General features: G+C 34.4%; 1 protein-coding gene across 1 annotated transcript; it reads right to left on the reverse strand.

Moving 5' to 3' along the window:
* Positions 380-11,051, reverse strand: LOC109829239 (60S ribosomal protein L18a-like protein). The gene is given in 5 exon segments (XM_020396414.1): positions 380-691; positions 1,507-1,621; positions 1,729-1,807; positions 10,748-10,792; positions 10,795-11,051. Coding segments are annotated over 5 exon segments (420 nt in total). The 5' UTR covers positions 10,916-11,051; the 3' UTR covers positions 380-631.

The following is a 12,273-nucleotide window of genomic DNA, read 5'->3' on the forward strand; positions in this document are numbered from 1 at the left end:
TGATCATAAACTTATGAAATATGCAACTAAAAGTCTAAGCCAAGAATGCACATTATGGACAAAAAAAAATAGGGAACAGAACTGGGGAGCTTAAATGGTTATATTTGTCTTTCAGCCATATTAAGTTTGTCAAGTTCCCATTCTTTTATGTTTATTTTTGGTGTCACAATTTGCTTCTTTCTTGATGATTGGTGAGAGATAGCAACTCAAGATTTTAATGAATGTGAATGAAGATCTGTTGTTTAATGCTTGGCTGTCATCAGTATCAAAATCTAGTGATTGTCTACTTGCAATCAACAGATATATTATCTCCATATCAACCAAGCTTTCTGTTTCAAACAATACAAAGTTCCCTAACTGCTAAATGAGAGCATGACTCTAACTTTAATATCCATTTCAATAGATAAAACCATGTACATAAGATGGTTGGAGTCAGGCGAAACAATCAATGTATAAGAGGTAATAATATCCAAAAGTTTCCACATTGATATTTAACTGTACTGATTCCTACAAGCAAGTATAGATCTTGACACAGCTCACACTATACGGAATAAATAAGTTTCAGATAGTTCCGTTTGTATAGGATTCAGGAAATATACACATACATAATCAATCCTTTGTTGCCAGTGAATCACCAGACATCAGCTCCCTTCGTTGCACCAAATACGATGGCAATGACTGCAATAATAGCCTGTTTAAGGAACAAAAACAAGGTTTTGATTAAAAATCAAACTATTGTGATTCTTTTACTCTGTAGTAAAGGAAAAAAATGTCAACAATTCATTAAGAGAGGTCTCGGAATGAAAGTTTAACAATAATATAAAAATGAAAAATGTGAAGTGAATTGTGACGCATGATCATTAAGAGAGGGCTTTGCATGCTCTTTAATAATAATTTTAACAACAATTCGCTAATAGAGGGCTTTGCATGCTCTTTAATATCATTAGAATATATATCAATCAAATGAACTGGAGATGCATGATCATACCTTTTCTCATCTTCATAGATGGCGGCAGGCTTTACATTAACAAGTTATTGTACAATTCAACCAACAAAGGCTTATCATGAAGTCAAAACCCTAATCTTTTCTTCTCCAGTTCTTCCCCCTTGTAATTACTCATTCCCTCCTAATTGATATTAGTAAAAAGAGATCCACTATCAGATTTCAGATCTGCAACTTGAATAGTACTTATTGACTTTGTCTCATGTCTTATTCCCAGTTGTCAAATTCCTAATTTCCTAGTCATCATGTTTGTATGATCTATCTTACAGCTATACTGAATCAAACAGTAAGGTACTGGTGCCTCCTTCACAAAGACACTGTTATAATCCTCGTAATTTTGTAGATATTCCTTTTATTGAGATTTTGATGATCCACATGAATTTGAGAACCGCATGGAATAACCAAATTGGTAGACATTGCAATCACACGTCACAACACCAAAACTTAGGAAGAGAGATCATCCAATGAATGCTTTAAATAAGAAAATGCAGTTTGTTACTTACCGCAATTGTGCAAGCAACATATCCTGGTTTTTCTCTGTAATCCACTCTGACACACAGCAGAATGAAAGCCCCAACATACCATGGAATAGCAGCGAGGAAGAAGCCAATGATGAACCTTTCAAACGAAATCAAATTGTTTTTGTCAAAACTCAGTCTCATGCATAACAAGACAAAATTATTCATAACTAGAACATATAGAAATCATAAGAAGAATTTACTCACAGAAACCATCCCATGCCCATTCCACAGCATGGAAGACGTGGCTGCCTTACTGGTCTCCCTTCAGCAACTGCTCCATAACCTTAATAAAATATAAAAGGTTAGGAGGTTAAGGGGAAACCACACTATTGATCATAGACCCTTTAAAATTTAACATGAAAAAATTAATATGGATGTGATTGGAACTTAATTATGTCCTGAGGAAACCACACCACTGAGATCTGGGATGTTAGTATATCATCTCATAGCTATATCTAGTACAGACACCAGGCTTCAATGAACACTTCATTAACATGAAAGACAGCAAACGACCTACCTCACATTCAGTAATAATACATCCAGTGTAAAAATGATAACAGCACTGTAGAAATTAGAAATTTGTGAATGCTAGAGGTACAATGAGGACCATAATGCAGAGTATTCTAATATGGTCAGCATGATATATTTTTACTTGTAAGACACACTTATAATGTAAAAGATATAGTAATTATCCAGAAAAAAAATTCATATTTGGGATCTAGATAACTTCATATTATCCAGAAAATATTAGACAACTAAAATATAATAGAAAAGTTAACCTCAGATTCAGATTCTGATTCTGAATCTGAGATATAGATAACTTCATATTTGGGATTACAGATAACTTCATATTTGGGATTACTTGATGAAGCCATAAAGGGGAAAAAAAAACAAATTCAACTTGAAACATATCTCAAAATACCTGTAGATATACATGAATAGATATCTTTAGAATTTGAAACGTTTACTTTCTTTGGTTGAAGTTAGATAGGAAAGTAAAATGCAATGAATTGGAAAGGACACTAATAATAAATAAATGATATAATAATTAGATTTAAATAGATGTCAACCACTACGCAACTGGAAACAACATATTACTTAATTTAGTTAAAAAATTTTGGATAATCATTACAGTTTTTTGGATTTTTAATTTTTTTTATCTATCACGATGAATTTACTTACCAACAGCAACCAAATTTTTAGTTGGAAGTAGATATGGTATTAATAACACATCTAAAATACAATTTTCAGAAATACAGTACATAATAAATAGATAGATATAAGGTGGTTGGCAAAGCAAACACAACTATAATAGCTTAAATTTAATAACTGAATGAATAAACACACCAAAAACCAAATAGGCAGGAAAGTGACAGACGACAAGACATGAAGGGGATTGCAGAAACAAAATACACAGCACGTGCTGAGCACGGGCTGCATAGTCGTAATGTACATGATATAGTAACAGTTGAGAGAAAAGCCATAGATCACGATGCTAAAAACAAATAGAAAGAAAACAGATTCTGCAGGATGTTAGTTCTACAGTATTGATATTGAAAATTAGGCAAAACCTTATTTTGAAGGAGAAACAATTGAACAACTTGATATGATCCGCTAGTAACTTTTAGTTATAAGAACGGGAAGTTCATGAAACCTTTTCTTTTATGACAACTGCATGGTGGATGAAATGTCTTTCTAAGATTTATGATCAAAATGACCAATATAAATTAGGGAAAATGATCTAAGATCTTTAACATCCTGACATTCTTAAACCAAACCTTATTATTACTAAAGTTTCCTTGTTTAGAACATTTGGAGGATAGATTTTTTGTTACATCTTTAGAAATTTAATTGACTGATTTGTTTATTTAAAGGGTGAGCTCTTGATATCCTTTCCCTATCTCCTCTCTTTCTGTTCATGCCATCTATTGGCCACACGAGGAATGTATAGTCATATTGTATCTTTGAAATATGATGTAAGTATCCAAGCCAAGATACAACATGATGACGAGATCATGGTTATCAAGTTGGGGACAGTTAGATGAAGTTAAGATGGTTGAATTGAAACATTGTGTGTTTTTCATTTGTTGTCTAATGAAAAATGGAGAAAAAAGAATTTTTCTAGAAAGGTGATGTCAAGGATACCACCTCATCCCCGCTTAATTACTTTAAGCAGATATGAGGCAAAGGGGAATTTATTGGAGTTATCTTGCAATGGGTTAAATGAATCCAACTTAAAAAGGGAAAAAATGAAGTAGCTGGAGTTCAAATTCTAATCCATGTTGATTGAAGATATTTGGGAATATGAAGGCTCAACAAACGAGGAGTATATAAGACCTAGTGGGTTATCCCTTTCTCAGTTGGCTACAGTTTATCATAATCCCTCATGGACCACACTCCTACAACAAAAACAGTTACAAATATGGCCATAAAAAAGTTGGAGCTTCAAAAGTCACCTACATGGTTGAACATGAAATATAAGGAGAAAAAAATGCCCAAGCAATCAAACCTATATGAGTTGTCAAAACATTTCTAAACAACCTGTGAACAACTTCATAATTGTGCAAACCAATCCACATATTGATGCAATCAGTCTACCTTGACTAGCTAATACCTCGGCCAAACCAACTCTTGAGCTCAACATGATGCACCAACATGTTTTTGCTTCTAAGGGGGATATTACCAAGAAGACGATAGACCTAAAATTTCACCATCTCACAGCATTCACGGAAAAAAAATACCAAACTAAACCAATCAATAGGTTTACTAATTGCCACATGTTATTCAAAAAAACAAAGTGGCGCCACATGGATGAAGCTCCTTTAAGCCACGACATTAGCTTCGATCCGACCATTCCATTGCAAAGAACATTGTCTAACTAAGTTGTTTTCATGATTTAAAGGATTAAAACTAGCTTAAGTTATTTGATACTTGCTTTTACCAAAGAATATTTCTTAAACACATGAATTTAATTCTAGGCCTAACCAAGAAATATATTATGATATATTGTTGACATGGTGCTTAGATGGGTAGTTTGTTGGCATTTTTATCCTATGTGCTGCCAGAGCAAAGAGAACATGTGTTAATATCTTAAGAGTTAAGAACATCATCAATTCAGTATTTGTACATTGCAAGCTGAAGGAAGCTCACATGTGAAAGATAATTCAAACTAATAGGACATGCGGACAAATATTTATAAGACAAGGTGAGATCTGTAATTTCTCAAAAAATAAAATAAAATAAAGGATATGTGTATCCACACGCGCTCCAAAATCAAAAGGTGTATCTTCACTTCTTGAAAATTTGAGAATTATGTTAGCTTATCAAATAAATGTCACCAACAGTAGATCTAAAATCCATGGCAATATCTATAAATCTAGGGGCCAAAGTGGCACAAGATGCATGCAGTTAGCAGCTTTATGACTCAATGACATAGTTGTTTCCAAACAAGTAGTTGGCACGTGGAATAAAGTTAGCCGCTTCGTGAACAAATATGGTCCAAGTGCTTGAGCAAAGGTACAACATGGTGATCAGACGCTCAGGTCATAATTGCTCTGGTGGAGCATTTGACAAACTTAAGACACTAGGATTGGAGCAAGATGGTCTATCTTATTGCTTGCATAATGAGAAATGGAGAAAGGGGACCCCCCCCCCCAAACAAAAAAGCACAGGTGATGGCTAGGATACTGTTAAATGTCAATTTATATGTTGGATATAGGTCGAGGAAATTAATGAACTTCATAGCACAGGGCTAAAATCACTATTGTTAGACAACTAAACGGGGAGGGGCTTTGGAGTTAAGATTTAGTTACACATTGGAAAAGTTATGAAAATAAGAGTGGTCAGTATGTGACATCGAACCAAGATACATAACCAGCTATGTAATTGTAGCTAATGCCTCAAAGTGATCAAATGGTTTGTTTTGAATATCATTACCATTATTCCTCAAAAACAAAAAAGGTTAAAAAAATTTATTACCATTAACAGTAGGAAACTGTTGGCCTCTTTGTTTTGATGATGTTTAACAAACAATTTACCACTAATGTTGTTTGTCTAGTGTTGGTGTATTTCTATTTATTATAGACAAACAACGCGTTGGAGGATGGATGGAATTACGCATTCACGATCATATCCAATGGAGGTTGGCGGAATTGTGGAGTAAAGCCTACGCAATTCAAAGTTAAAAATTCAAGTTCAAGCTTCATCCGCAAGTGTGCCAAGATAGAGCTTCGTTGAAGATCACAAGCTTGGGTATATTTAGTTTTAGGTTTTATATTATGTGTGTTAGTACTTTAAGCTCAATCATACACACACATACACGTTTTGGTTTTTCTATGTATATATATAGTCGTATATATACATATATGTTTTGGTTTCTAAGTATATATAAATATGAAATTACATCCTTCATATTTATTGTATTAGTTTTTCAAGTTTAAAATGAAACAATTGAATATAATTGGGAAATACATTTTTGTTTCATGTTTATATACTTATATGCATATATATAATTTCATCAATATCAATTTTATATAGTTCAATAAAATCATGTTTTAGTGCATTATATGTGTATTTTGATAAAATACTATATTCATTGTTTATAGACTTCATAACAATAGTTTACATCTTTCTTCAAGTCTATAAAATCATTTTGTAATGTTTCAAAATATGATTAAGTTAAAATGTCAAAACTCATGTGTTCACATTTTCATGTTTTGGACTATTTTATAAAATGATGATATTTTTTATTTGGAAGGTCTTTTTTGAAAACCAGTTATTGTAGCATGTTTATTATCATGTCTACAATCATTTCCTAAAGTTTTATATTTTTTAGAATTTATTTGATATTTTTAAACATGGTTTTAAAATCAGAAAAACTGTTTCTAACCTGGAATTTCATGTATCAGTTTGCGGTCAACAGCCACGGTCGACCGCCCTTGAGTCCAGAGACTCAAAACTGTTTTTGATGGCTCGCAATCGACCGTGGCGGTCGATCGGATGCAGTCCAGAGAGTTTCGCGGCCGATCGCTACGGTCGACCAATCGACCGTGGCGGTCGATCGGATGCAGTCCAGAGAGTTTCGCGGCCGATCGCTACGGTCGACCGTCTATTGTTCAGAGCCAAACCCTGACCTTTTTGTTGCTCGCGGTCCACCGTGAGTTTTCTACGGTCGACCGCCGATTTGACTGTTGGACTCCAACGGCTATTTCCTGAGCTGTTTTTCAGGGGTGCTTTTTGGTCTTTTCTGTTGGTTTTTTGACTGAGATTTTGGGAGGCTATATATACTCTCTTGCTCTCATTTTTTCATACATAAGAGAATGTTTTAAAGAAGTTTTAAAAGAGTTTAAGTTTGTTTTAAGTTTGTTTAAAGGGTTTGTTTTGTGAAAACAATTTCACCAGAGCTTGAGGAAGATCATCTACATTGTTTAAGCATCCAACTCTTCTACTTCTCCCTCTTGATCTATAGAGAAGTTTTTCTAAACTCTATTTCTAGCTATTTATTGTTTTATTCATAAATTCCCATAAGCTAGATTTTAATTGAGTTTTGTTGATTTGATTTCACTCATTGTTTACACACACCCACTTGAGCTTATTGTACTTTCATACATAGTATATTTGGGATGGTGAGAGTTGTAACATTGAGTGTGAACCTACATTGAGTTCTCATCTATTGTAGAGAACAAATCATTTGTTATTTTGTGAGATTGTAAGGTTTTCGGTGAGCTAGAAAACCGAGTGTGTTGTTGTAAAGTTTTCGGTGAGCTAGAAAACCAAGTAAGAGTGTGAGATGTGAATGTTGATCGGTGAGCGTTGAAAACCGACATTGTGAGGTGTAAACGTTATTCGGGTAAGCATAGAACACCCGGTTGTGATAGTGAAGATCTCCTCGAGGTGAGGAGCGGAGATGTAGGTCGTGGGGACCGAACTCCGTGAACATATCATTTGTTTGAGATTGCATTGACACACTTATTTTCATGTTCATATCTTATATCGCCATTGTGTATTGCTCTTTGTTTATTTAATCCACTATCTAGTTTGTGTTTATTTTACCTTTGCATTAGTTTATATATCCTTGTATATATTTCATCATATACCTCTTTGCTAGGATATATCTCTTTGTTCATATTGCATATTCTTGCTCATATCATATTATTATCTATCTTGCAAGAATAATATTTGAATTAGTTTTAATTGGCATAAAATCGGATTAGATTAGTATAAGACCCTAATCAACCCCCCTTCTAGGGTCTAATAATTGGTATCAGAGCTTGGTGATCTTTGATTTAAGGTCTAATCACATTGAGTTAAAGATCCAAGTTATCTTTTTGTGCTAATCTAATTTTTTATTTTTGTATCTTGCTTGCATATACCAAGTTATCTTTTTGTGCTAATCTAATTTTTTATTTTTGTATCTTGCTTGCATATATACATTATGGATATGAACGATGCATCTTGTTTAGGTTATGCCATCAATATTGCTCCTAGATTAGATAATTTTTCCTATGTCCAATGGTGTGTTAGATTTAAACTTTTTATTCAATCGAAACACTTTGATTTATGAGAAATTATAGATGATGCTTACATTGTGCTCACTTCGGAGAAATCCAAGTGGAATAAAAATGATCATCGAATGTTTATAATGAATAATATTTTATTAGAATATTTGCTAAATGCTTTTAATTCATCTATGTCTATTAAGTTTGTTCATTTTGATAGTGCTTACACCTTATAAAAATTTATTGAAGCACATCAAAGGGACTTGGAGGCGATCCGACAAGCTTTGGAGGATCCCGCTTCAAGTTCATATGGAGCATCATGCACACGATCACTAGGCGATAGCCCTAGTGAGGTTTGCGAGTTCGAATCGATTAATGATTTATCTAGTGATGAACTTGCTTGTGCTAGTAAAAAATTATTACATGTCTTTAACAAATTGCATAAAGATTTTATTGATTTACAAGGCAAACATGATAATTTAAAATCCGATCATGAGAAGCTAGCTTCCAAATTTGATGTCATTACAAAAGAAAATATTATGCTTAAAGAAAACAATGACTTATTAAATTTGAAAAATAAAATTTTGATCTCATCAATTGCTAGTCTATCTCATGCTAAGATTGATGTCATGATAGAAGTAGAGAACATAAAAATGATACAACTTCTTTTATAAATAAATATTTATGTTCTACTTCTAATGTTAATGCACATATGTCTAATGATGAGTTGAATATTGTTAAAAATCGCATTTCATCTTTAGATTCAGCTCTTAAAACATGCATTGTTAATAATAAGAAACTTATGAACTTATGTGCAAAGTCTCGTGTTAATTCTTTCAAATCCAACACTCACTATGCACATATTTATAGCAAAATTTACAAATGTTCAATTTGCGGTCGTAAAGGCCACATTGCTAAATTTTGCTATGCTGCACACAAATCTTCTAAGACTAATGCTTCTTGTGCATCTCATAAGGCTTCTTCATCACATGCACATGTACATGCACAAACTCATCATGTTCATCATAAACATGCACATGTGTTTAAATGTGATCTATGTGGTCGATTTGGCCATTTGACAAAGTTTTGCTTTGATTTGAAAAAGATTTCACTTTTGCCAAATAACTTTGAAAGACCACAGAAGTTTAAGTGTGATCATTGTGGTCGTTTTGGTCATTTGACCAAATTTTATTTTAATTTGAAGAGAGTTTCTCGTTTGCAAAATAATTTCCAAGATAAACCTATTTTTGCAAATGAGTCTCGTGCATAACCGTTTGGTCAACATAAGCAAATGCCTCCTTTCCATTGTACTTATTGCAATCGGAAGGGTCATTTGAATAATTTTTGTTATGATCGTGTCCGTGCACCACATGCGTCCATGAGGGTTCATAATCCTAGGAATTTGAGCTTAAATGATAGGAGTCATGTCCCTAAACCTTTTGGTACCAAGAATACTTGGGTACCAAAATAAATTTGATTTTAAACCAAGAATTTTAGTGCTTTTATTTTTTTGGTTTTGAAAAATTATACTTTAAACTTTTGAACATGTTGGTTTTGTTTTGATAAGAGGTTTGTGTTTATATAACCACCCCCCCCTCGATTTTCGATGAGCTAGAAAACCGAGTGTTGTAAAATTTTCGGTGAGCTAGAAAACCGAGTGAGAGTGTGAGGTGTGAACGTTGATCGGTGAGTGTTGAAAACCGACATTGTGAGGTGTAAACGTTATTCGGGTAAGTGTAGAAAACTCGGTTGTGATAGTGAAGATCTCCTCGAGGTGAGGAGCGGAGACGTAGGTCGTGGGGACCGAACTCCGTGAACATATCATTTGTTTGAGATTGCATTGGCGCACTTATTTTCATGTTCATATCTTATATTGTCATTGTGTATTGCTCTTTGTTTATTTAACCCACTATCTAGTTTATGTTTATTTCACCCTTGTATTAGATTGCTCTTTGTTTATTTAACCCACTATCTAGTTTATGTTTATTTCACCCTTGTATTAGTTTATATATCCTTGCATATATTTCATCATATACCTTTTTGCTAGGATATATCTCTTTGTTCATATTGCATATTCTTGCTCATATCATATTGTATATCTATCTTGCAAAAATAATATTTGAATTAGTTTTAATTGGCATAAAATCGGATTAGATTAGCATAGCACCCTAATCACCCCCCTCTAGGGTCTAATAGAAACATGTGAGTATTTGAACAACAAGTAACACAAACCTGACATAACAATGATTTCCGACTGCGAAATACACACAGCTACCTGACATTTTCATCCTCCTTGTTCAATGCCTCAAACATTCTCAACTTCTAGTGCCAATCTTCCTACTTATTCAAAACAATCCACAAGACCCACAAAAATTTTTCTTGGTTAAGGACGAATTAACCAGTAAAATCATAATTACCCTCCAAAATCCACCATTTCACAATTTCATTCGGTTTTATAAAAAATAAAAATCCCCAAATCACACTAATTGCTAATTTAGGGTCTCAATCCTTGGTGGGCCGATCTCTAAATTGACCCCAAGGCTGCCACCCCCAATCAAACTAACAAACACCCATCAAAATTCAATCACCGATTTCACTAAGCAATCAAGAAACCCAAAAAAAAAAAAAAAATCAGATATTTGGGCTTTAGTAGCAGTTACCGGGAACAGCTTGATAGCCGTGGGCATAGTAAGTAGGCGCAGCAGAGGAGGGGTGACCGGAGTTACCGGGAACAGCTTGATAGCCGTGGGCATAGTAAGTAGGCGCAGCAGAGGAGGGGTTACCGGCTGAGGGAACCCCATGGCCGGCTGCTGAGGGGGGTAAACAGGGGGCCCACCTGCAAAGGTCCCATACTGCTGCTGGTGGTCGCCGGGCTTTGTATAGTCGTTGCTCATGCTTTTGAGGGGATCCTCACTCTCTTTTCGTAATTGAAAGGGTTCGGACGTTTATAGGGGAATTACTGACTCTGGCGAAGAGTCGTGTTTGTATGAGATTAGGAGAGGAGGTTGTGAAATAGTGGTCATTTTCTGCTGAGTTATTATTAGCTCCGTATTCTTACACGTCACTTTCTGCTGAGTTTCCCTTGTTCGTGGGATTTTCGGAGGAATTGTTTGGGATTATCATACTCATTACTAGGGTCAATGCATGTAGCACAACTCCTATATTTACCAGCATTTATCGAAGACCAATATGAACAGAGAACAATATACAACAACAACAACCACCACCATCAAGGCGTTATCCAAAATATTTGGGGGTCGGCTATATGAATCCTATTTTTACATTACATTCTGTTACGGGTCATTTCCTCCGTTACGGTAGTCTTAATCATATCCTTCTTAATTGCTTCTGACCAAGTCATTCTAGCTCGACCTCTAAATCTCCTAGCCCCATTAACTCTAATAATTATCACTTTTTTGAATCGGTGTACTAAGGGGTCTCCTTCGTACATGACCAAACCATCTTAATCTATTCTCTCTGATTTTATCCTCAAGAGACGCAACCTCTAATTTACTACGGATGTACTCATTTCTTATCCTCTCTTTTAATGTATACCCACAAGACCATCGTAACATTCGCATTTCCGCTACACTCATTTCTTGAACATATTGTTTTTTAATTGCCCAACATTCTAATCCATAAAGCATAGTTGGTCTTATAAACGTCCTATAGAATTTTTCCTTTAGTTTCATTGGTATTCTACGGTCACATAAGACTCCCGAAGCACTCCTCCATTTCAACCATCCCGATTTGATTCGATGCACAACATCATCATCTATCTCACCATCATGCATAATGATTGATTCTAAATAGCGAAAATGATTAGTTTTAGGTATTTCTTGGCCAAACAGAGAACAATATATATCACAAAAGTATATTAGCACATTCATCACATAATAAATCCATAATAGTAACATCATATACTCCCAACATTAGAATTATAGCATTTTTGCCAAAAATATAAGGTTAAACCCAAAAAACAGCTTACATCTAGGGGAAAAATGCAGCTTACTTCCAGTTAAAAAGTTGAGCATACTACAAGCTCACTCCTTTGTGTCATATCCATTCAGTGTGCACCCCCTTCCCCCCAAAAAAAGCCAAAAAAAAACCCTAAAATATACCTACATTAATAACTATAAATCATAAACATCATAAAAAGTAGCTGTAAAGCAATTAATTAATACAAAATACTACCTTTATTATCTAATTGCACCTTCTTGGATTTTCTTGAAATTGTCCTATAGAGACCTTT

This window comes from Asparagus officinalis, chromosome 1 (assembly GCF_001876935.1).
Source record: "Asparagus officinalis chromosome 1, Aspof.V1, whole genome shotgun sequence".
Taxonomy (NCBI): Eukaryota; Viridiplantae; Streptophyta; class Magnoliopsida; order Asparagales; family Asparagaceae; genus Asparagus; species Asparagus officinalis.